The sequence below is a fragment of the Fundulus heteroclitus genome, chromosome 18 (genome assembly GCF_011125445.2).
Source record: "Fundulus heteroclitus isolate FHET01 chromosome 18, MU-UCD_Fhet_4.1, whole genome shotgun sequence".
NCBI classification, from domain to species: Eukaryota; Metazoa; Chordata; class Actinopteri; order Cyprinodontiformes; family Fundulidae; genus Fundulus; species Fundulus heteroclitus.
Genome location: NC_046378.1, coordinates 18,121,137 through 18,143,051, shown reverse-complemented (window position 1 = coordinate 18,143,051; position 21,915 = coordinate 18,121,137). Strand labels below are relative to the sequence as shown.

The 21,915-nt window shown below is 40.1% G+C and overlaps 3 protein-coding genes across 3 annotated transcripts in view; 2 read left to right on the top strand and 1 right to left on the bottom strand.

The window, feature by feature from the left end:
* Positions 1 to 2,455: 2,455 nt before the first annotated feature.
* crybb1l3 (crystallin, beta B1, like 3) lies at positions 2,456 to 9,374 on the bottom strand. The gene is given in 8 exon segments (XM_021323944.2): positions 2,456 to 3,307; positions 5,098 to 5,240; positions 6,114 to 6,246; positions 7,356 to 7,474; positions 7,566 to 7,639; positions 9,236 to 9,265; positions 9,268 to 9,317; positions 9,319 to 9,374. Coding segments are annotated over 8 exon segments (759 nt in total). The 5' UTR covers positions 9,360 to 9,374; the 3' UTR covers positions 2,456 to 3,138.
* A 2,673-nt stretch (positions 9,375 to 12,047) lies between these two features.
* On the top strand, positions 12,048 to 15,642 carry cryba1a (crystallin, beta A1a). Its single transcript, XM_012877370.3, has 6 exons — positions 12,048 to 12,151; positions 12,470 to 12,536; positions 12,644 to 12,762; positions 12,871 to 13,012; positions 13,234 to 13,376; positions 15,114 to 15,642. The coding sequence occupies exons 2-6, from the start codon at positions 12,498 to 12,500 to the stop codon at positions 15,259 to 15,261; spliced, it is 591 nt and encodes a 196-aa protein (XP_012732824.1). The 5' UTR covers positions 12,048 to 12,151; positions 12,470 to 12,497; the 3' UTR covers positions 15,262 to 15,642.
* Positions 15,643 to 19,172: 3,530 nt separating this feature from the next.
* cpda (carboxypeptidase D, a) overlaps positions 19,173 to 21,915 on the top strand; it is a 28,047-nt gene continuing 25,304 nt past the window's right edge. Inside the window, exon 1 of the mRNA XM_012877351.3 lies at positions 19,173 to 19,980. Coding sequence (XP_012732805.2) covers positions 19,337 to 19,980 — 644 coding nt within the window. The 5' untranslated portion in view covers positions 19,173 to 19,336. The remainder of the gene's footprint in view (positions 19,981 to 21,915) is intronic.

The window sequence follows — 21,915 nt, the reverse complement described above, 5'->3', positions numbered from 1 at the left end:
ACACCAACGTTGAAAGCAAATCATAAAAAAGCAAGAATGGAATTTGCCACAATGCATATTGACAAGCCTCAAAGCTTCTGGGAGAATTTCCTTTTGGACAGATGAGACAAAACTGGAGCTTTTTGGCAAGGCCCATCAGCTCTATGTTCACAGATGCAAAAGTAAAGCAAACCTAGAAAAGAACAATGTCCAGAATACCTGCTGACAGGTGCCCAGGTCTCGTTGACAGTAGCAGAGATGGTTTGACTGCTGTGATTGCGTCAAAAGCTATAACAAAATATCAAGTTACAGGTGCCTGTTTTTATGGTTTATGTTTAAAATGATTCTGTTGTAACACAATTCAAAAGCAATGCCTGATTTTAATTGCTTACTTTTCTGTAAAGTTTTATTAATTATTAATTTTGTCAATTTCAAGTTATGATCATTTCAAGTTATGACCATTATGGGATTTTCTTTGGTTAACACAAGGTTGTCAACAATTTTGTCCACGACTGTATATCCAGTCAGTGAAGGGGATTTCTACCCCTTTGTTGTGCACAGTTTAAGATATGTAAAACAAACAAAAAATTTACATTAGTAATGACTGATTTTTACGGTTTTGGGGGGACCTCAGGTCTGTGTTTGATCATTTAGGGTTCAAATCTGCAAGCAAGTCAAATCAGAACTGAATTATTCTTCACTGGACAGAGAAGCAATGACTTTAAGTTCCAGAGAGAGATTGAGATATTAATAAACACTTTTGATATTCCCTTTATTAATCGCCCCCTCAAAAAAACAAAACAAAAAACAAAAAAACAAAGCAAGAAACAAATATAGTAAGTCCTCTTTGCAATTGGATACTGCAGATTCATACCCTTGTGAGTGATGTCATCCAGGCTTGTTTGCAGTAGCCGCTTTACTGTTTTTCTCCAATTAGCGACCTTTTTCAATTTAAAAGCAATTCTGTTTCATCAAGCCTGCTGCAGTAAAGCATCCGCCTTCTGGAGCATAAATGATTCCTGAAGGGAACTCACAGGAATTTATTTATTTATTGTCATTTATTAAGTCAGTTGGTTAGTTATTATAATTGATAAGAGCTGCAGCAGTGATTTCAAAGATAAATCAGATGCTTTAGAGCTCTTTAGGCTGTGCAATTTGTGTGTTACGACTATTAAATAAGTAAATAAATACACAAAGTAGGCCTGATTTCACTAATTATTATTGGGTTATTATGATTATTTGTTCAGTTTGTAGCATTTTATAAGTTGACAAATGGACACATGTTGAAACACCACTAATATCGTTATGATTCACTTGACACCATCCTGGAAGAGTCTGGAAAACTCAGATTCTTCAAGACACCCTTTTTTTTTTTTAGAACTGACTTTAGAACCCCAGTTCTAAAGTCATTACACTGGCTCCCTGTATCTCAGAGAATAGACTTTAAATTACTTCTGTTAGTCTATAAATCCCTAAATGGCTTAGCACCTAAATACATCACAGACTTGTTATCAGTGTATCAACCCTCCAGACCACTAAGGTCTTCTGGCTCCAGCCTGCTCTTCATACCTAGAACCAGAACTAAAAAAGGAGAAGCAGCATTTAGTTCCTATGCTCCACTTATCTGGAACAAACTTCCAGAAAATTGTAAAGGTGCGGAAACCCTGAGTTCCTTTAAATCAAGATTAAAAACACATTTGTTTAGGATTGCCTTCAACTGTTCTAGTTAACTGAATCACCACTTTTTTGTTCTAATTTCTATCTACATTTTATTCCTACTTGCTTTTATTCTGTTTTAATTTGCTATATTTTAATCATGTAAAGCACTTTGCATTCTCCCTGTACTGAATTGTGCTATATAAATAAATTTGCCTTGCCTTGCCTTGCCTTGCCTAGAAAAAAGTAAAAAATACTAACATGGTGGGATAAAACACAAAGGATAGAATGTAGTGGCCTATAACTCGGGAGGTCAGTGATTGATGTTGATGATGGGATCTAGGAAAGGTGTTTGTGCCTCTTGGGTGTTTTATGTATTTGTGTCGTGGCTGAGATGAGCTAAAATGCAGGAAAAAGAAATGCAGAGTTTAGTTCAACTGCTTGGGTGAATCCATCATTTTGAGCCTTCTTGTTAGGATTTTAAACACTCCCTTCATCCACAGTTAATCTTTGATAGTTGATGTTTTATTTTATAAAAACGTGAAAAAGTGATAAAGCAACGTGTTGCTTATCTAGTGAATATAAATGACTTACATAAGACACTCAGATTATTAAAATAAGGCATATATGAAACAACACACTGAGACACACTGACAACCAAAACACAGCACAGATGGGCACAGATTGGTTGGAGCAGCTTCATTTTGTAATATTTAAAATTCTGCCCCCTGTGCTGTTAAGGTTTAATATGTGACCTCTTAGATCTGGCATTCAGACAAGAACATATAAACAGTTAAGCAAAAGGAAAAAAAAGAAAATGCTGGTTTTCCGATATTTTTATTTCTTTCTTTGGTTTTCATTGGAAAGTTGCTTTCCAGATGCCAGCATCCCTGAGAAAAAGTAAAATGCAAAACTTCAGGACAGCCCCATCAGTGGGCTGGAAAAAGGTTGTAGTTTCAGAACACCATAACCCAGCGCAGCCTCCTAGCTGCCAGATACCCGGGTTCATTCTTGGAGACGAGGAGACAGTGCCTCCCCCCTGCCTTGCAAGCTTACTGCAGTGCAGATCTGAGAGCTGTCCTTGGTAGAGCTCCGTACGCAGTGACATGAACTGACCGCAATAGAAAATTGGTGGATCCTTGGATACGGGGGAGCATAATCAAGTAGATATAAATTTAAATCAAGTAGATTAAATGCAAAAAAAAAAAAAAAAAAGCAACAAAAAACTTTGTAAACACATGCTACCAATACCCTTTAATCCCCCATTAACAAATAGGACACAATCGTTTTATATTTGTGCTCCGTTATGGGTGAGTGCTCCTTCCATTTTGTTTTTCTCTCTCACAAGATTCAGATTTATTCACTGACCTTCACACTTTAAATTTCTTTTTTTTCATTAGCCGTAATAAAAGAAACAAAACGAGTCTATTTTTCCTTTAGGAGAAAGTCCACGGGCAGCTCTTTTCACGTTCCTCCTGTTAACTTGCGGTCCGTCTCACTCGTCTATGCGGTGAACTCAAAGCAGCCTCGGCGGTGCGTCTGCATGTCTCTCACCCTGCGGATGGACTGGATCTGGGGGTGGTGGGCTCCCCAGTCATTCCAATGCTTGAAAGGGCCCAGTTCTAACACGTACTGATAGCCACGGTAGCCGGGGTATTGGTAACCCACCCAGCTGTGTGAAGAATTGAAGAGAATTAGATGTTACTTGCGTTCACTTTTAGGTTGTTAATTCATTTGGATTGATGTGTCTATTATGGTGCCTTGCAAAAATATTGATGCACCTCTGCCTTTTTCGCATTTTGGTAACATTGCAGCTAAAAATCTCAGTGTATTTTACAGGTGATGGACCAACATAGAGAATCATATCATTGTTAAGTGGAACATAAATGATGCATGAGTTTCTAAATGTTTTAGAAATAAAAAAATAAAACTTTGATGTACATTCGTAGGTAGCCTGCTTAACTCTGAAAATCCTAAATCAAGTGCAATAACACATATTGAAAAGAAATAGGACATTTTTTTTAATTCATTACACATATATAAGATTTACATGATCTTCTCTCAAAAGAAATACATACTTTTGCATGTATTTCATCCAAAATAAGATGATCAATTTCCTAGGAATCATGTGAAAACTATGTATGTTTTATAGAAGTAAATGATGTGTTAACATATGTTTTCCATACGTGTTTTGTGCATCTTTTTCATAGATGAAGAAAGATGATAATTGCGCAGTGCAGAAATTGGCCAGAGGTTGACTTATTAGTAATGCACACTATGTCCACTGAGCACCTCGACTGTATGTCAACTACTGAACATACAATACTGGAAATGATTGAAAAAGGGGGTGCATTCTGGGTTTCTGGGCTGATATGGAAACATCAGTGAATAAAATGTACAGTTGTTGTTGTGCAAAGCCATGTGCACTGCTAGTTATCAACATTGATGCATTTTGGGTAAAATTACAAAAGAACGGTTGTTCAGTGGTCCAAGAATCACTATAATGAACTCAGGTTATGCGAAAAGACAACCAAATATTGATATTTATTCTAAAAAGGTAATGTGCAATTTATGTAATGTGTTGATCATGTGCCAAATAAAAATTATTTCTCCAACAAGAATTGAATGAGTAGTCTTTTATGACATGCTTAAAATACTTCTAAAATATTTGGCAAAAATACTACAGTATTTTTAAAATAGTCAGCTGTCACCTGCCTTTTGTACACTCATGCATGTCCTTGTAATATCTATCTATGATGATAGATAGATAGATAGATAGATAGATAGATAGATAGATAGATAGATAGATAGATAGATAGATAGATAGATAGATTGATAGATAGATAGATAGATAGATAGATAGATAGATAGATAGATAGATAGATAGATAGATAGATAGATAGATAGATAGATAGATAGATAGATAGATAGATAGATAGATAGATAGATAGATAGATAGATAGATATTCTGTATGGGCATTGTCCTTTAGTTCAGAAGTCACCTAATTATAAAATTTTGTCTATTTGTGTGCTATTTATTATCAAAATGAATCCAGCTGTTCTTTGAAGGCCTCAGAGGTTTGAGAACATCAGTGAACAAGCAACATCTTGAAGACCACAACTGCAAACCTACCAAGACATGACAGTCCACCTAAACAGGAATGCTAACCCATTGTAATGCTTTCAGTTTTGAAGAATGTTACAAACAAAAATATTTTTCCTTTTACATTGCAATTGTGCACATATTTTTCTTGGTGTCTCATTTAAAACCTAAATAAAATGTCTTTAAGCTTTTGGTTTAAATGTGACAAAATGGGAACGTATTCAGAGAGCATCAATGTTTTTCCACCTGCACTATCTGACAAGTGCCTGAACAACAGCTAATATTAGAGCACAGATAATTAGTAGCAGTAAACTAAACAGACAAAAGCAGAATTTAAGAGAAAATCAGCGATGACCTACGTTCCACCGGTGACCTGAATGCTGCCGACACGATCCTGGAAGCCATAGGACCACAAGCTCGGGATGTCCTCATCGCACACTTCCATCTTACGGCCCTCAAAGTTTGCACATTCATACAGACAAATCTTGTGGTCTTGCGGATCCTAAAAATAAAAATTATAATAATAATTATATATATTTAAATATGGTAGATACTTTTGAGATCCGGAAAGTAAGATTGTACATTTTAAAGGTATACTATGCAACCGGGGTTGATTTTCCAGCGAGGCTCCCCCCAGAGTTTTCGCTGGAAAACAGTGCACTGTCATCTTTATGACAGTGCACTGTAAAAGTGCACTGTCATAAAGATGCTGAGCTTTTCTTGTTTCTTCGTCAAGCCAGGCGCGGTTGTTTTGAGGTTAGCAGACAGGCGAACGCAACGAAAAGTGGAAAAAATGGCAGTACAAACAATGACTAACACGGTGAAAGTATGAACATCAGGGTTTCCCGCAGCGCTATCTTGGCGAGGCGGCCGCCTAGCCAAACTCAAGCTGCCGCCTCGCCAACATAAAAAAATAAAAAAATAAAAATAAATAAATAAATAATAATAATAATAAAAAAAACTTGATATGCTTGCATGTTTATTTGACATTAACACGCGGTTCTTTGTTGTTGCTTTCGCGCGTGCATATAGTGAATGGTAGGGAAAAAACACATGGAGTTCTCGCCGTAAAGCAAGACCGACTCTCGCGGTTTTGCACGAGACTTCTGAGCCTGTGTGTGCGGGCCTATTTCCCCCACAGACCACCAGGGCGGCCGAGAAAACCTTTGTTTGACCTGAAATGACTCATTTAATCATCCAAAACGGTATGGAACAAATTAATTAACTGAAAAATGTTGCATAGTATGCCTTTAAGGCATTTCATTAAACGCGTAATGCGTCAAATAAAAATCAGACTGAAGAATAACAACAAAGGTGGTGGTGTAGATGAGGTGTCTATGACTTGAACATAAATGTTTATAAAATAGGCTGGTACCATTTGAACGGGCCTGACTGACATCATGCGGTCACACCGGTAGCTGTTGGACCAGGTATCCCAGCGGGGGTAGTCGCCCTTCTCCAGCATGAACATCTCACCGGTCATGTTCTGCTGCTCGTAGCCAACCCAGCTGCGTAGTCAGGAAGAGACACACATTAGCATGCGTTGGGAAAATCTACACTGTGTGGCCGCTTTATTAGACACACCTCTTCTGTTTCTGGTTTACACAAACAGTGAACCGGCCAATCACAAGGCAGCAGCTCAATGAATTTAGGCATTGAGCCATGGTGAAGATGACTTGCTCAAGCTCAAACTGAGCATCAGAACTGGGAAGTCAGGGCATTGGTTGACGGCGACACGGCTGCTGATACAGGATGGGAAATCCCAGTGGATCAGAAACTACTGATCTACTGGGATTTTCCCACCCGGCCATTTCACAGGTATAGAAAGCGATTTCTGAAAAACTGAAATTATCCTTGAAGCAGCAGTTGTGTGGATAGAAATGTGTCGAAGCCAGAGGGCAGAGGAGAATTAGCAAACTTGATTAGGCTGATAAAAAGACAACATTAGAGCAAATAACCAGCAGTTGGGACCACGGTATGTGGAACACCGCCTCTGAGCACAACAACACATTGAACCATGAAGCAGAGGGGTTAAGAAACACACCAGATAACACTCATGCCAGCTAAGAACACACAAGTGATAGGACAATTACAGGCACACCAAAACTGGACAACGGCAAATCAGAAAAGGATTGCCTGGTCAGATGGGTCTCAATTGCAGCAGTGGCTTTCAGACGGTATTTGGAGAGAACAGCATGAACGCATGGATCCATACAGCCCTGGTTCACTGGTTCAGGCTGGATAAGGCGGAATAACGCTGTGCAAAATCTTTTCCTGGCACACTTTGGGCTGCCTAGTACCAGCTGAGCATCATTTAAACACTGCAGCAAGTAATGTAACTAGTGCCGTTACATTCAGGCCAATAATTTAGAGCACTGTGAGAGGTGATGATAACAGGAGATTTCCACCATGAATGTGAGGTTGAACAATCTGCGGCCACAGTGTGAAGCCTTCATGTCAACATGGACTAAAATCTCTAAGGGATGTTATCCGCATTCTGTTGAATGCAGGAAGGTCTGAAGGCAAACAGGGTTCCAGCCACGTACAAGGAAAGCGTGTCTATCGAAGCGTCCTGTGGGTCAAAAGCAAAGCCAGAAATACGGCTTTGGAGACTTACGGTCCACACTCTACCCTGATGGAGCCAATTCTGTCGAAACCCTTCTCACAAAGGTTACGGCACTCTCCAAACAGGTCCATCCTGCGGCCTCGGAAGTTTTCATATTCATAGAGGTATATCTGGAGAAAAACAAAAAACAAAACAACAACAACAAATCAATAAAAACTCATCCCAACTTTGATTGTTTTTTTAGGACGATTATTTTAGTACCTTGTGATTGCGCAGGCCAATGGCAGGGTGACTGCCAATGCTGCCTTGAGCACCTGAGTGAGACATGATCAAATCTGAAGAGAAAAGGATTAACAAAAATCACTTTTACAGGCAAAAAAGGGAATAGAAAGTGGACTGTACAGTAGTCTTCTGTAAAAATCAGTATCTGTTGAAATTGGGGGCTGATAACAATGTTGTTAAACCATTACTTCCAGAAGATGATCAGGTTATTCTGGTGCATAAAATGGATAGGCTCACCACGTGGGGTACTTTGAAAAGAACCATAGTCAGCTGAGATAGATAACTACTACTACTAAAGTAAGCACCTATTAATCCATTTAAAAGCAGCAATATAAAATAAATGTTTCTTATCCTGTTAGAATTTTTGTTTTTGTAGGTATGCCACAATCACTACCAATTTATGCACAGAAGTGCTCAAACTTTAGTTTTTTTCTGCACCACCGCCTGCTAACGGTGCTCTGCTGCAGCTGCATACACACCCCGCAGAAGCAAAACATATTAATTACCCACACACAGGTTTAGCGCCTTTCCTTCTATTCTAGGCAGTGAACATTAATAAAGCTGAAAATGTTGTTCGTGCCTTCCTGAATTATGCTACACTGGACACTGCCTTTAAAAAAAAAAATACTACATTTGCTTCAATTCGCCAACTGTAACATTTCTGATGAGTTTCAGGAAGACTTTCCATTGAAGCGCAGAGAACTTAAACAAATAAAGGACAGAAATAATAGATATTCACTTGATCAAACAGGACCTTCCAGGAGTATTTTCTGCACTTGCATTTGCAGATAAATGTCTGAGACCCAAACCGAAGATGGCCAGTAATTATTGTCAGTGTGAAACGTTGAAAGTGGGTATTACTCATCCCTTACGCATATTCAAGATGTTTAGAACCGTTGAAATTACTCTATTAGAAGTGCTTCTGCATCAAAAAGGGATTTCTTAAATGTTTCCTGAACTTTCCCAGCGCATTCCCTGAAGTTTTTCTCTACTGCTTTAAAGCAGGCGCTGCAGAATCAAACTTGTCTTTCCTACCATTTAATTGCTACGGCAACAGATTAGGGTGGAATAATTCACCGCTGCACTTCATGTCAGTAATCCACCTACTGAGACCGAAGTTATCACAAAAAAGTCCGTTCCTAGGTTGGCTCTTTTAGTCCACCTACACAGTAACCCAAAATGTCCCTCCCTAAAATCCGAGCATTTCTACCAGAGACAGTTAGAAGACCTTGGTTTAGATTAGATTAGATTAGATTCAACTTTATTGTCATTACACAGGTACAGGTACAAGGCAACGAAATGCAGTTTAGGTCTAACCAGAAGTGCAATAGCAGCAAGTGCTGGATAAACAATGGTTCCATAAGTACAGGACATGGGTTTTTACTGAATAAATATAGAGATGGATACTATTATAAACATAATTTTACTGATAGATTTGTCCTATGAGTATAATATATAGATAACTAGTATTGTGAACTAAATTTACAGCTGGATATGTAGGATATGTACCGAATACAATATACAGGTGGATATTACTATGAATAGAGTTTTACAGATATGTACAATAGCATAATATACAGATGATTGTTATATGTGCAGATGGCTATTACTATAGGCAGAATTGCTTACAGTGTGGTGTGGAGACTTACGGTCACAACGGAAGGCTGAAACGGACCGACCTTGAAGACAGTGATGGACGGAGGCCTTCTGAGTGGAGATATATATATATACATTCACCTCCTGAGCCACTCTATAAAGGCGAGATTCTGACATCTCATTGGCTCACAGCTGCTGGGAGCACGGCGATGGGTCAAAGGTCATTTAGTTAATCCATTGGTGATCTGTGCTCCGTCAGCAGGAGGTTTTTATTGTATAGTCCCATTGTTGGGGGGGACCGAGGACAGCCACTGCCATCAGCAGAAAGTTGTGTGGCAAACGTTTCACACACACACAAACTCACTCTCTAACCTTTACCTTTAAGCTTTAAGGCTCTCATGCATTGGAAAACTTTTTTTCCATAACAAATTTTAACCTTCTGTCATCTTAAAAGGGTATTTTGTGATTAGATTCATATTTTTTTCGCCACATTTGTTTCTCTACATCTTTCTTGTTTGCTGCTAAGCCTTTGAGCCCCGGGACTCTAAATGTGCTGACTGTAGGAATGGCATCAGGCTGTTTTGTTCAGGGAGGGAGGGGAGTGCTGGACTCTTTCTACTGGTGCCGTTACATTCAGGCCAATATTTTAAAACGAGAAAAATATCATCATATATCAGACATATTAATTCCCACCAAAAGTGATAAAAGACAAATGACAAAAGACATTTAAGATAAAAGAAATACATGGAATAAAACATTTTAAAAAAACATCTGGTACAGTTTTTCCAGAAGACCCAAAGAAAGTCTTGAGTTATTCTATGTTATGACAGTCAAAACCTTTGTGATTATATCTCGTGAAACAAGCAAATGGCACATAAAGTTATTCATAATGTTCCTTATTAAGACATGAGGGATGAACATTAAAATGTTGCTTGTACATGTCCATTTTGAAAGCTTTTAAGTTGAGTTTCTTTTCAATGTGGCTTCATGATAATAAAGCCTTTAGTGAGCTGTATAAAAGAATGTTTAATCGGCTCTAAAAAGGGGTCCTTTAACATAATTTTTGCACAGGTAAAATTTGAGTGCAAACATCTTAGCTTGCAGGTACTATTCACAATACTGTTGTTTTATGCAATCTTTATAGCATTTGATATGGTATTTCCATTTCCATAGGTTAAAATAGCTCAGAAAGCAACACAAATGAATACCAAATGAAATATTTAAAATAATAAAGGCTTCACAGTGCAATGCATGCCTTTTAGTATCCATTTGTGAGGAATATCAATAGGTTTTATCTTTTCGGCTTTTCACGTTTTATAGCTCTACATCGTTGCTAATTTGGTTCACGTTTCTAAAATATCGGCTGATGCCGAAATTTGATCCGATTACCAAAATATTGCCACAGGCGGTACTTAAGTTGAGATCCTAGACTGTACAGATCATTCTTTAAATGTTCTTTACGATTTTCAGCCTGTTTCCCATAAACCCAAATGTCCTGTGTGAAGTTGTCGAACCCATGCACAGACAGGAGACATTGTTGGAGTGGGTTTTAAAAAACACCCACAAGGTGGCAGAGGACGCAGAGGGACTGCTGTTGAGGAACACGAGGGGGAAATACAAGATGGGTAACAGGAGGACAAAATAAAAATAAGACAGAAGACAAACCAGGAGCATAAAGACAGAGGAGGGAGATTACTGGGAGAAGGACAAGATGAGTCTAATTAAGAGAAAGAGCTGAAGCGGCAGGGAGCATGGGCTGAGGTTAAATGTGGGAGGCTGCTAGGGCAGAAAAACACAGTAAAGGAAAGAGCTTAATAAACATTAAACAAAAACATTGAGTTCTCTCCATATTTTTAGTACAAACAGAGAGATATCATCCACTCAATGCGTAGCACATTGAGTGGATGATATCCTTCCGGCCCATCTGCTCTGCTGCGCGCTTCTCTCCCACACTTTTGCTTTTGCTTGCTCTCAAATCTTGATAAATGATGATTTAATTTAAGCAAATAAATCTAAACTCCAAACCCTTCAGATCATTAAAAAGTAGTTATGTGATGTTTATTATTGTTACGTTTGGCCCTGAATTGTATTATTTTGCTGCTGGACATCAGAGGTTGCACCCAGCTGGTTGGCATGTCACTAGTTACCTACATTTGTGCTCATGCGTGCTTGTGTGTGTTTGTTTGTGTGTGTGTGTGTGTGTGTTCATGGGGAAGTGAGTGTATGACTGAGCATTCAGAGGTGAAAGGTCTGGAGAAGTATGACACGAGACAAACGTACCACAGGGGAAGAAGGACGCTTTAAGTTAAAGCAGAATTTTGTATTCTGGAAAACTTTTTTTTTTTTTTTTTTTTTTGGCTGTAGAATATTTCTTTTTTTTATATATATCTTTATTTCGAACATGCAGGACAAAGTATATACAAATAGAAAAAAACAAACAAAAAAACCCAATAAAACAATGTTTTATTGGGTTTTATTTCTTCAATTTACAATATTCATAATTATGTTGCTATATATATATATATATATATATATATATATATATATATATATATATATATATATATATATATATATATATATATATATATACATATCAAACCTGCAACGATTTCTATCGTATTTCATTGTTTTGTTTTGTTTTTCTCGACATGACCTGATCTGCTTCCTGGACTCTGCGGTGCCAGAACTCGGCCCGGCCCCTTGGACACGGATCCCCTGCAGCTTCTGCTTATTTGCACTGGGCACGGTGCCCTCGGTTCAGTCAAGCTGCATCTCACTAAAGCCCAACAGCTCAGTACCGAACAATGAAGGGGACCAGCAATGTGCTGACTCCTGCCCCGACCCGTACCGGTCCGGTTACATTTCAGCACCAGCATGTATAAAAAGCTCCCTTCAGTTTGGGTCAGGACCTATCTTTGAGAAGCTCCTGTGAGCGCTGACTTGCTATTCTTTTGGGGGTCGGTCAGGTAAGCCTTCTATCCCAGTCGTCAACTTGAAGATTATTGTCAGTTTAGGCTTTTTTTGTGCCTTATCCCTCTGCTGAGTCAGAGAAAAATTTTGACCGAAGGCAGACAATGAAGGGCACTGACATTCGGACTGTGCTCAGGCACAGACGTAGCGTTTACACACGATTTGTAAGTGTGAGGAAGATGTATAAATCCCAACATGTGGGTTTAGAGATCAATATTTATGTCTGATGGCCTCATTTTATATGAAATTGGATTGATGGAAAACCTTTCTATGACATAGCTCTAACTCTGGCTCATATCTTCTCTGCTCTGAAGGAAAATCTACACTGAAATCCACGGTAGCATGGCTCTAAATAACCCCACCCCTCTGGGACCATGGAAGGTGAGTCCGACGGTTTGTCGCCGGAGATTACCCCAAAGCGGGGTTTTGTTTTCACCGCCTAATAAATTCCCCCGTTTGTGTCACGCACCGGAAAACGTGTCGTCCAGATCACAGTGTATGACCAGGAGAACTTCCAGGGCAAGCGTCTGGAGTTCACCTCGGCCTGCCAGAACATCATGGAGTGCAGCGTGGACAACATCCGCTCCCTCAAGGTGGAGTGTGGGGCGTAAGTGGAGCGGAAACAAGACGAGTTCATCAAAAGTTTCCTTTGAACGATCTCCTTTAACGACGCATCAAACCGTGTCTGCGTGTCTGTGTGCTTGTCGGCGAACAGCTGGGCAGGATATGAGCACTCCAGCTTCTGCGGACAGCAGTTTGTGCTGGAGAGAGGAGAGTATCCTCACTGGGAGTCGTGGAGTGGCAGCAACGCCTACCACATTGAGCGGATGATATCCTTCCGGCCCATCTGCTCCGCTGTACGTTTCTCTCTCCCACGCCAAGCAGCTTTCGCTTGCTCTCAGATCTCCATAAATGACGATTTCATTTAAGAATCGCACGTCTGCACCAAACAAAATTTGGCCCTCGTTACTAAAATCCAAATTCCAAATAGCCTCGATTTGACACTTCGCAGACAAACATAAATAAAATTAAATTGCACTTTAGGTTTTGTCGCATTGACTGTTTTGTGTGTAAGCAGAACCACAAGGAGTCCAAGATAGTGCTGTTTGAGAAGGAGAACTTCATGGGCCGCCAGTGGGAGATAAACGACGACTACCCGTCCCTGCAGGCGATGGGCTGGGGCAACAATGAGATCGGATCTATGCAAGTTCAGAGCGGAGCGTAAGTCTCAGCTTTTAAATGCACACACTGCAATCGAAGCAATCACAAGAGGAACAAGCTATTTTAGCAGGATTGTGAAACTGAACACAGACTGATATCGAATATTGCACATCTTTAGAAATATGTTGTTTCAGATTTACAAGGTGTTTCTTAGGGCTAAGTGTGAGTAAATCGCAGTTGGCGGGTCCTTCTAATTCTGAAAATAGATCGGCCTCCAAAATAGTTTTATCTCGCAAATAGCACATTTCTACACTGAAACAGTTTGCCGACATTTAAATAAGGGAAGATGCCTGCATTTAAAGGGACGGTCCACCTAGATTTCTGCATACTTGTGCAAATTACAGTGGGGTAAGTAGGTGCTAATTCTTAAAGACTTACCATCTACTGAAAGTGGAGAAGAAAAAGCATGCGGTGACCTTACAAAAAGCGGGGCATGGAGGTTGGAGGTCTAAGGATGTAGACTTCAACCTTTCTTTTTGTGAGACCCGTGTTATATTTTTGTAAATCATGTTCAAAGTCAGACATGTTGTCTACAGTGTTGTTTACAATCGCCTCGCTGTTTTAAAAATAATAATAAATGAAAATACTAAATAGCAAACCTTCTGCTTTTTATTAATAACAAGGAAAGCCTTTCATGAGAGGCATCGTTTTCTTTTACAACTGGCAGCGTCTCTCGCTGAGTTGGAAACACCATTCCGACTTTAAGCCTCCAGTCCGATGCTGTTCTCACAGTTTTGATGAGATCTTTGTCGGGTCCGGACTTGGCTTTCTCTGTGAACTAAAACAATGTCAGTAAAGGGGAACTTTTCTCTCTTATCACACGTGCACCTGGTGTGTCGGTGGATGAGGAGGAAAAAGGGATGGCTTGATGTAAAAATAAGTGCAATGTTTTCTCATTAGCAAGACTTGACAGGTGTGTTTGTTGCAGAAAGGTAGACGCTGCTCTCATTATACAGTGTGCAGAGGGAATATTTTCACATTTTAACGTGAGTATTCACGTTTTGTAATACTCCGGTGAATCAGTAGTTTCCTGCTGCGCCCTTTGAGCGTGTTTGCTGGATTTACGCATAATGCTGTGGTGGATTACTGTGATCGAAATGTGAAGCGAAACTGCTTGAAGTCAGGTCGGATATGGCATCCAATTTATTGTTTGCCGGGTAGATGATGAAAAAATATAACGAAAGCATACTGTCCTTTGTGATCCCGCAAGCATGGTAAAAACCGTATGCTCAACCTGCGCTTGATTGACACACCTTATCAATTCTTTGAGCTGCTCCTTGTTGCATAACTGGTGCCCTAAACATGTCTCTCCATCTGCTTCCCCAAACCACTTTCACTAAAGGAAATTACTGAGATTCTGGGGCGGAATAAAATCGCACAAAGCACAAAACCTAATCTTTCTATTCTCACCAGCAGGCCTATGAAACCTACTCAACACGCAGCGTGTCAACCCCGCATTTACTCCACATGCATAAACGTGATAGAAAATCTATTCTTGGCACAGCAGACAGATAAGTTAAAATGTTGCACATGGTACTTGTCCATCCCCCTTTCGAATGCCACCCTGGGCAAGTGCCCATTTGAGCTGATATTAAAAAAGAAAAAAAAAAAAAAACACACACACACACACACAAAAAAAAAAACACTGCAGGGTTTTACTGTTCAGCATCTGAGCTCTAACAGCGGCCCTTCAAAATGCTCCGTCCCATACGCTATGCCTCTTCTTTCTTCCTGCAGCTGGGTGTGCTACCAGTTTCCAGGTTACCGCGGCTACCAGTACATCATGGAGTGCGATCGCCATGGCGGCGAATACAAACACTACAGAGAGTGGGGGTCCCATGCTCAGTCCTTCCAGGTCCAGTCTCTGCGTCGGATCCAGCAATGAGGCCTGCAGCCGCCTCTCCCAACCTCTCACTCTTTACCTCGTCCTCCTTCTCCTCCTCTTCTTCATCTTCCTCTATTCACCCTGTCGTTCCTGCGCCTCCTGGGGCTTGAGATGTTTATACAAAGTTTTGTTTTGTTGCCAAATTAAGAAAGCTGTGAAAAGGGATTGTGAAGAGACGAAACAGACAAGGAAGAGAAGCTGTGGACCGATCCCCCGTGAGAAAAGAAAAAGAGGGATTTCAACAGCCTCACAGTGGCTGGAGGGCGTTGGAGACCCTCGGGCATCGCCGAGGCCACTTCACGTGTTTGTGGGTAACTGTGGTGATGCCAGCGATTACTAAAGATGGAATGAGCAACTTAAAATAAACACAAACTGAAAGAGTCTGCTGCTAACCTGCAGGGTGTTGGGATTCCTTTTCTTTCACAGTTGCCTCTGGAAAGTTGAAGCTGCTCTGCATTTTATCTTGAAGCCTTTAATTGATTGTGAGCCTTAACAAACAAGATACATTTTTTTTATCGGGTTGTAATGCCTCCAAAAAACAAAAATCATCAGAAGTAAATAGGGAAGACAAGGAAAATGCAGCCAAAGGTGCCGGAAAAGACCTGGAACATACTGCTCACACTATAATCCATCCATCCATCCATCCATCCATCCATCCATCCATCCATCCATCCATCCATCCATCCATCCATCCATCCATCCATCCATCCATCCATCCATCCATCCATCCATCCATCCATCCATCCATCCATCCATCCATCCAACTAACTATAATAAGTCTAGAGTTTAATTAGCGTGTCTTATATCTAATGGCAGTAATGGACTGGAAAAATTACTAATTTTGAGAGGTATTTAAAAATATATATTTATTGCCAATGTTGAATTCAATTACACAATAGAATGGACAGTTAAACTTAAATAAGTTACATTTTAAAACGGGTAGTTTTGTGATTTATAGAAGATTGAAGTTTATTTCATTGTTATATGTTTTCCTGCAGTGGGCTTTTCTCTGTTCAACCGTGAAAAAGATCGTTTGGAGGGGTGCACAAAAACTTTCTTTTAAATTGCAGGGGGGCCACCAAGAAAAGTATGAAAACCACTGTGCTAGAGGATAAAATAGTAACATTATTTTACCTCATCCCTTTTTTGGCGCAGTGCTTTTCCAAACCAGGGAGAGTTTATTGTACAGCTCATGGTGAGTTTGTGTCTAGAAGAAGGAGGGAGGACAAATGTTTTTGCTTTAGCTGCAGATGTAGGATAAATACTTTTTCATCTAACAATAACATGTGGAAAATGTAATTTTTCCCACTTTGTGACATCCTGCACAAGTTTGTCAATGGGGTTTCACCTTGAAAAGGGTGAAATGCTCAAAAGGATGTTTAAAATAGACATTGTCATACAATCACTGTGCATGGACTTTAGAAAAAAACTACAACAATTATTTTGTTAAAATCACTGAAACGTTGTGAACGAGGCCTTCTTTGGAAAGTGCACCTGCCTACGAATCCAAAACAATTTTGTTTTAAGATAAAAGTCACAAACGGGACGGACCAGGAAATCACAAAAAATATGTGTTTCACTTCTGTGGCTAATATTTAACTTGAGTTACCGACGTTTGGCCGGCCAGTTTGAGATGTATAGAATATGATCCCAGCAATGATTAAAGGTTCTCAAGTTTCCTCCTCAAGCTTCATAGCCTGAAGTAAAGCTAGACTTCATTTTCCAAAAGCTTGAACTTTTTCTGTGCATTTAGCACCCCCACCCCCCCGTCTTATCAAATGGTTTCTTTGCATAATTGTGTTGTTATGGTAGATTTACGATGCGGTTTGTTTAACAGAATTATAAATAGATTACAATACGATTTTTTCTAGAAAGACAATTATTTTAATTGTTCAATAATCACCAATACTGTCTTGTAAACTAGGGGATTGAGCTGTTGTATTTATGGGAATTGTATACACTTAAACGCAAAAGGCATGTATTTACAAATACAGTTGAAGCCAAATGTTTACATACTCTTCAAAGGCCCGTAGCCTTTTTCACTGCCTGACTTAAATCAGACTTTTGCTGTTTTAGGTGAGCCGGAATTAATACATTAGCGCTAATAATTCATACGTGTATTAGTTTATCTGGGCAGTGCCAGAATGAGTGATGGATTTCAATTAAATTCAATTCAATTTTATTTTATATAGCGCCAATTCATTTAACATGTCATCTCGAGGCACTTTACAAAGTCAAATCAATCAGATTATACAGATTGGTCAAAACTTTCCTATATATGGGAACCAGTTGTATTGAGCTACAGGGAGAGTCGTCTGCATTGCCCACGGCTTTGCAGCAATCCCTCATACTGAGCAAGCATAAAGCGACAGTGGAAAGAAAAACCACCCAAAATTTTAGATTTTTTGTATTACTTTAGGTTTGTTTTTATGTTTTTGTCCCATATCCCCCTACCTATTTTTTTTTTTACCCTAATCAGAACTATTTTTCTTTTTAACCCCTATACGTTTGCTTGTGTATGAAATGGGAAGAGGCAAAGTGACCTGGACAGATGCCATGTAATTAAAGCTCAATTATACATTGAAATCAGGGATTCATAATGTGGCGTTGGGACCCCCCAGGGGGTCACGAGACAGCTTTTGGGGGTCATGAGATGATCTGATGCTGATGTAATAAAAAGATTTAGAAAAAAAAAACCTTGCTCAAAAAACAAGTCTCCGTTTCGTCTTAGGGTCACAGGCTGAAAAGTTTGGAAGTCCTTTAAAGGAGCTATATGTAAGACGAATCGGACAACAGCTTGTCAATTAAAACAATCTAATATGCCGTTTTTAAACGGTGTATGTTTAAAATGAATTTTTGCTTCCACAGGATATAATGTTGTATTTTCTTCTATTTCATGTCTCTTTCTCTTACTGGCTTCCATGTTTGCAGGATAGTGCTCTTTTTACCAAGATAAAATACCAAATGATGCACTCTGTGCTGGGAACCCTGGAAACTCTCATACGATTGGCTCAGGAACCAGGAAGTAAACATGGGCAACACTGTGAGAAGCTCCAGATCTTACCTGTAGGTTTGACAGGAGAAAAACGTGACTAAGACATTGTTGATGGAGAGGAGCGATTATTTATAGGGAATGTTACTTCCATCCCGGGTGACAAATGAGAATGATTTTGGTTGATTTTACAGTAAATATATTACTTATAGCTCCAATAAAATCTCCTGGTCGTAAAACTTGAAGATTGTTGATATTAATAAGGGCTTGCTCCTGCTTATATCTGAAGGCCTGTCTTACCCCGGTTTAAGATTTGACAGTAAAGGAGAAACAATTATCAGAGGCAAACATTTGAAATATGCATATTTAATTAATCTGGAATTCCAAAGAGACAAAACCTACCAGCTAGTTTGTTACTCACGTCCTTCTCCCAGGCATTGCAGTTTTTTTTGTCTAATCAAAGGTTCGCAAACACATCCTTTTTATCACATTAACTAACCCCTCCTGATTAGGTTGGGGGTTTGTGGGGGGGCCAGCACACACACACACCACACGGGACGAGGCTGAATTTATTATAACGTCTATGAGGAGTTAAGAGATGACAAAACATAAATAGATCTAAAAAAGTAGTAAGATGTTTTTTTCTTGCCTCAAAGAAGAAACAAAGTTTAAGAGTACCTTTTATAATTCGATACAATGAAAAAAAGTGGCATTTTTAATCAGAAAAAATTAATACAAAAAAAAAAAAAAGAATAATAAAAAATAAAATATATAATAGATAATATAAAATATATATTCTAATATATATATATATATATATATATATATATATATATATATATATATCTTTATAGTGGGGCTACATTTCACCCCCGGAACAACTCCACCGGTCCGCCTTAAAAAGTTGCGTCATCACGTAAGCCCCGCCCAGCGGGAGGTGAACGGAAGTGAAGCAGGCAGGCCACAGTGGCCCTGACAGCAGGAAAAACAGCTGTTTGGCGAAGAAAGAACAAACTACTCGTTTATCCTTTCCATTCTTCCGCGGAGAAGACCGGATGGTGGGGAAGTAGCTGTTGAGCCAACATGGAACCCATTTGTGAGCCGCTTTCGAAGACGTTGAAGCCGCTGCTGTTACTTTTCGCCTCGTTTCTTCTTGTTGTGTCTCTGGGTGACGGCAACAAGCAGCTGCCGCCACGAAGCCCCGGCGCTTCGGAAACGGCAGAAACTTACGACAAATACTACAATTACGTCAACCTAACCAATCGTTTGCGGGCTTTAGCGCAGAGCTACCCCCACATCGCCAACCTGTCGAGCGTCGGCCGGTCGGTGGAGGGCAGGGAGCTGTGGGTGATGCGGATCACCGCGGAGCCCGACAAAGACACGCCGGGGAAGCCGAAATTCAAGTACGTGGGGAACATGCACGGCGACGAGACCGTGTCCAGGCAGGTGCTGGTCTACCTGGTGGAGTACCTGCTCGCTAATTATGGGCAGGAAGAGCGGATCACCGAGCTGGTGAACACCACGGACATCTACATCATGCCCAGCATGAACCCGGACGGCTTTGAGAGGTCGGAGGAAGGGAAGTGCGAGGGCAAAAGCGGGGCCCGGAATAATGCCAAGAACGTGGACCTGAACAGGAGCTTTCCCGATCAGTTTGACGCGAAGACTGTGCAGCCAGATCAGATCCCAGAGGTTGTGGCGGTGATGAAGTGGATCAAGGAGCAAAAGTGAGTATTACTCCCCCCTAACATCACCCACGGTCCCTAAAAGTGTTCCTGGATGTTTCGGTATTCTGGCTACAGGAGGAACAGGCTGGTGACATATCTGATCAGTGTCTGGTTCACAGTGAGCGATCTGGAGAGCCTCTGGTAATGAGGTAGGCCTTTTTCTTCCGCTTTACCTCCAGCATCTCGGGGGTCTGTGTCACCTGCGCCAGGTGTGTCACCCTGCAGCGAGACGCCATCAAGCTGGCCGGGTTTGTCTTATTGGCGAACGAAATGTTTGTTTGTGGCGCTCAGACAAATGCAATCCTTTGCAATAGTGATGTTTTGCACACGTTTGTTTTGTGAAATTTGCACGCAGATAAGGGAAAATACCGAGGTAATGACATTTACACCAAACGTTGCAGGAATCAGTTGCTTGTATAAAAAAATAGGTGGGCCAGATCACTGATGCCTATTGGTTATGATCATATAACACACTGGTTATTACAGTGATATTACAATATGTCTGTATGGCTATTTTTTTTGTTTTGTTTTGATGCATTAAGCAAAAGTATAGATGAAGCAGCTAATAAATGTTATTTTTCAAGAGTTTATTGCTCAGGATATTAATATTTTTGTGGCTCTGCTCTTTGTAGAGAAACATGCATATGACACAAAAATAGGAAGAAAAAAAAGCCTTACAATACCTTGGTGCCAGAAACCTTTCAAGTTTGCAACTTCTGAAAAATGTACTATTTTTGAATTGTGCTCTGCAGGTTTGTTAAGTAGCTCCTTGACATCTGGCCTCAAGGAATGGATACCTTTGCTCCTGTATTTACTGTTTTTTTAGGCCTTCAGGTGCTAACCAGCAGTTCAGCTTCTCTGTTCTATTTCTTATAAAGCGAGTCTGAGCTGCACGTGAAATTGTAGACGTAGACTGACGAGCTCGTGCAAAGTTCAGTTTAATAAAAGCGGCGTTGCCAGTGACTCCGAAAAGGTTGCATCTTCACATTACATGATTGTTTTAGATGCCCAGATACCTGCTCAGCGGAATGTTTTCCTCATACCTCTCTAAAGGTTGTATGCAACTAATTAGCCACCCGTCCTGCAGTTCTTCATCTCTAGACAGGAAGTGGGGCACAACCTTCACAAGCCCGTCGGATTGCGCGACACCGAGGACAAAATCAGCCGTCGGAGTTGTTTAAATCAAGAGATATTTCCAGATTTCCCGCCTATTTTAGTGCCGTCTTTTTGCCAGCTGCACGCACGTTTCGTGTTGTCTGTTGGGTAATAGATACGGATTTATAAAACTGAAATGCATGGCTGTGATAAAAAAAAAAAAAAACAAAGCTGACAAAAGACAAGATGAAAGTAGATCAACATTTATTCACCTTTTTAATGTTTCCTTAAAAAATCTGTCTTTTAATGTCTTAAAAAACCATGGCGTGCTTCACATCAGCAGCTGGCGTGCAGAATGGAGCATCCACGTGTTTATGCTGAACACAGATTTTTTTTTTACTGCTGGTCAGATAACATGTAAATAAAACACCACCACAGTTCGGTAGTTAAGATACAAGTGAAAATGGCCAAAATGCTTTAAAATAAATGTGTGCCATCTTCCCCCACCTCGCCACACTCATAACGATAAACGACTCTCTCTCCAGCCTTGTTCCAGTTTTAGTTGTCTTGAACTTTTTAATTACCGCTCTAACCGCAGAGATCGGCGAACTTGTGCAATTAGGCGTTCTGTGTTGCCTCTACTTGATTTAATAGGGTCAAAATATGTCTGCTTCACCCATTTTGAACAGCGAGCGCTGTGAAATGGGCCTGTGTTATATTTAGATGCTTATAGCCCAGGGAAACAGAAAGCTGTGTAATATTAATTTAAAGGTTTATTTTTACTTGGCTTTTTCTTCTTCCTTACTAAACAAATGTGCTCAACTGAAAGGCTGGATTTTC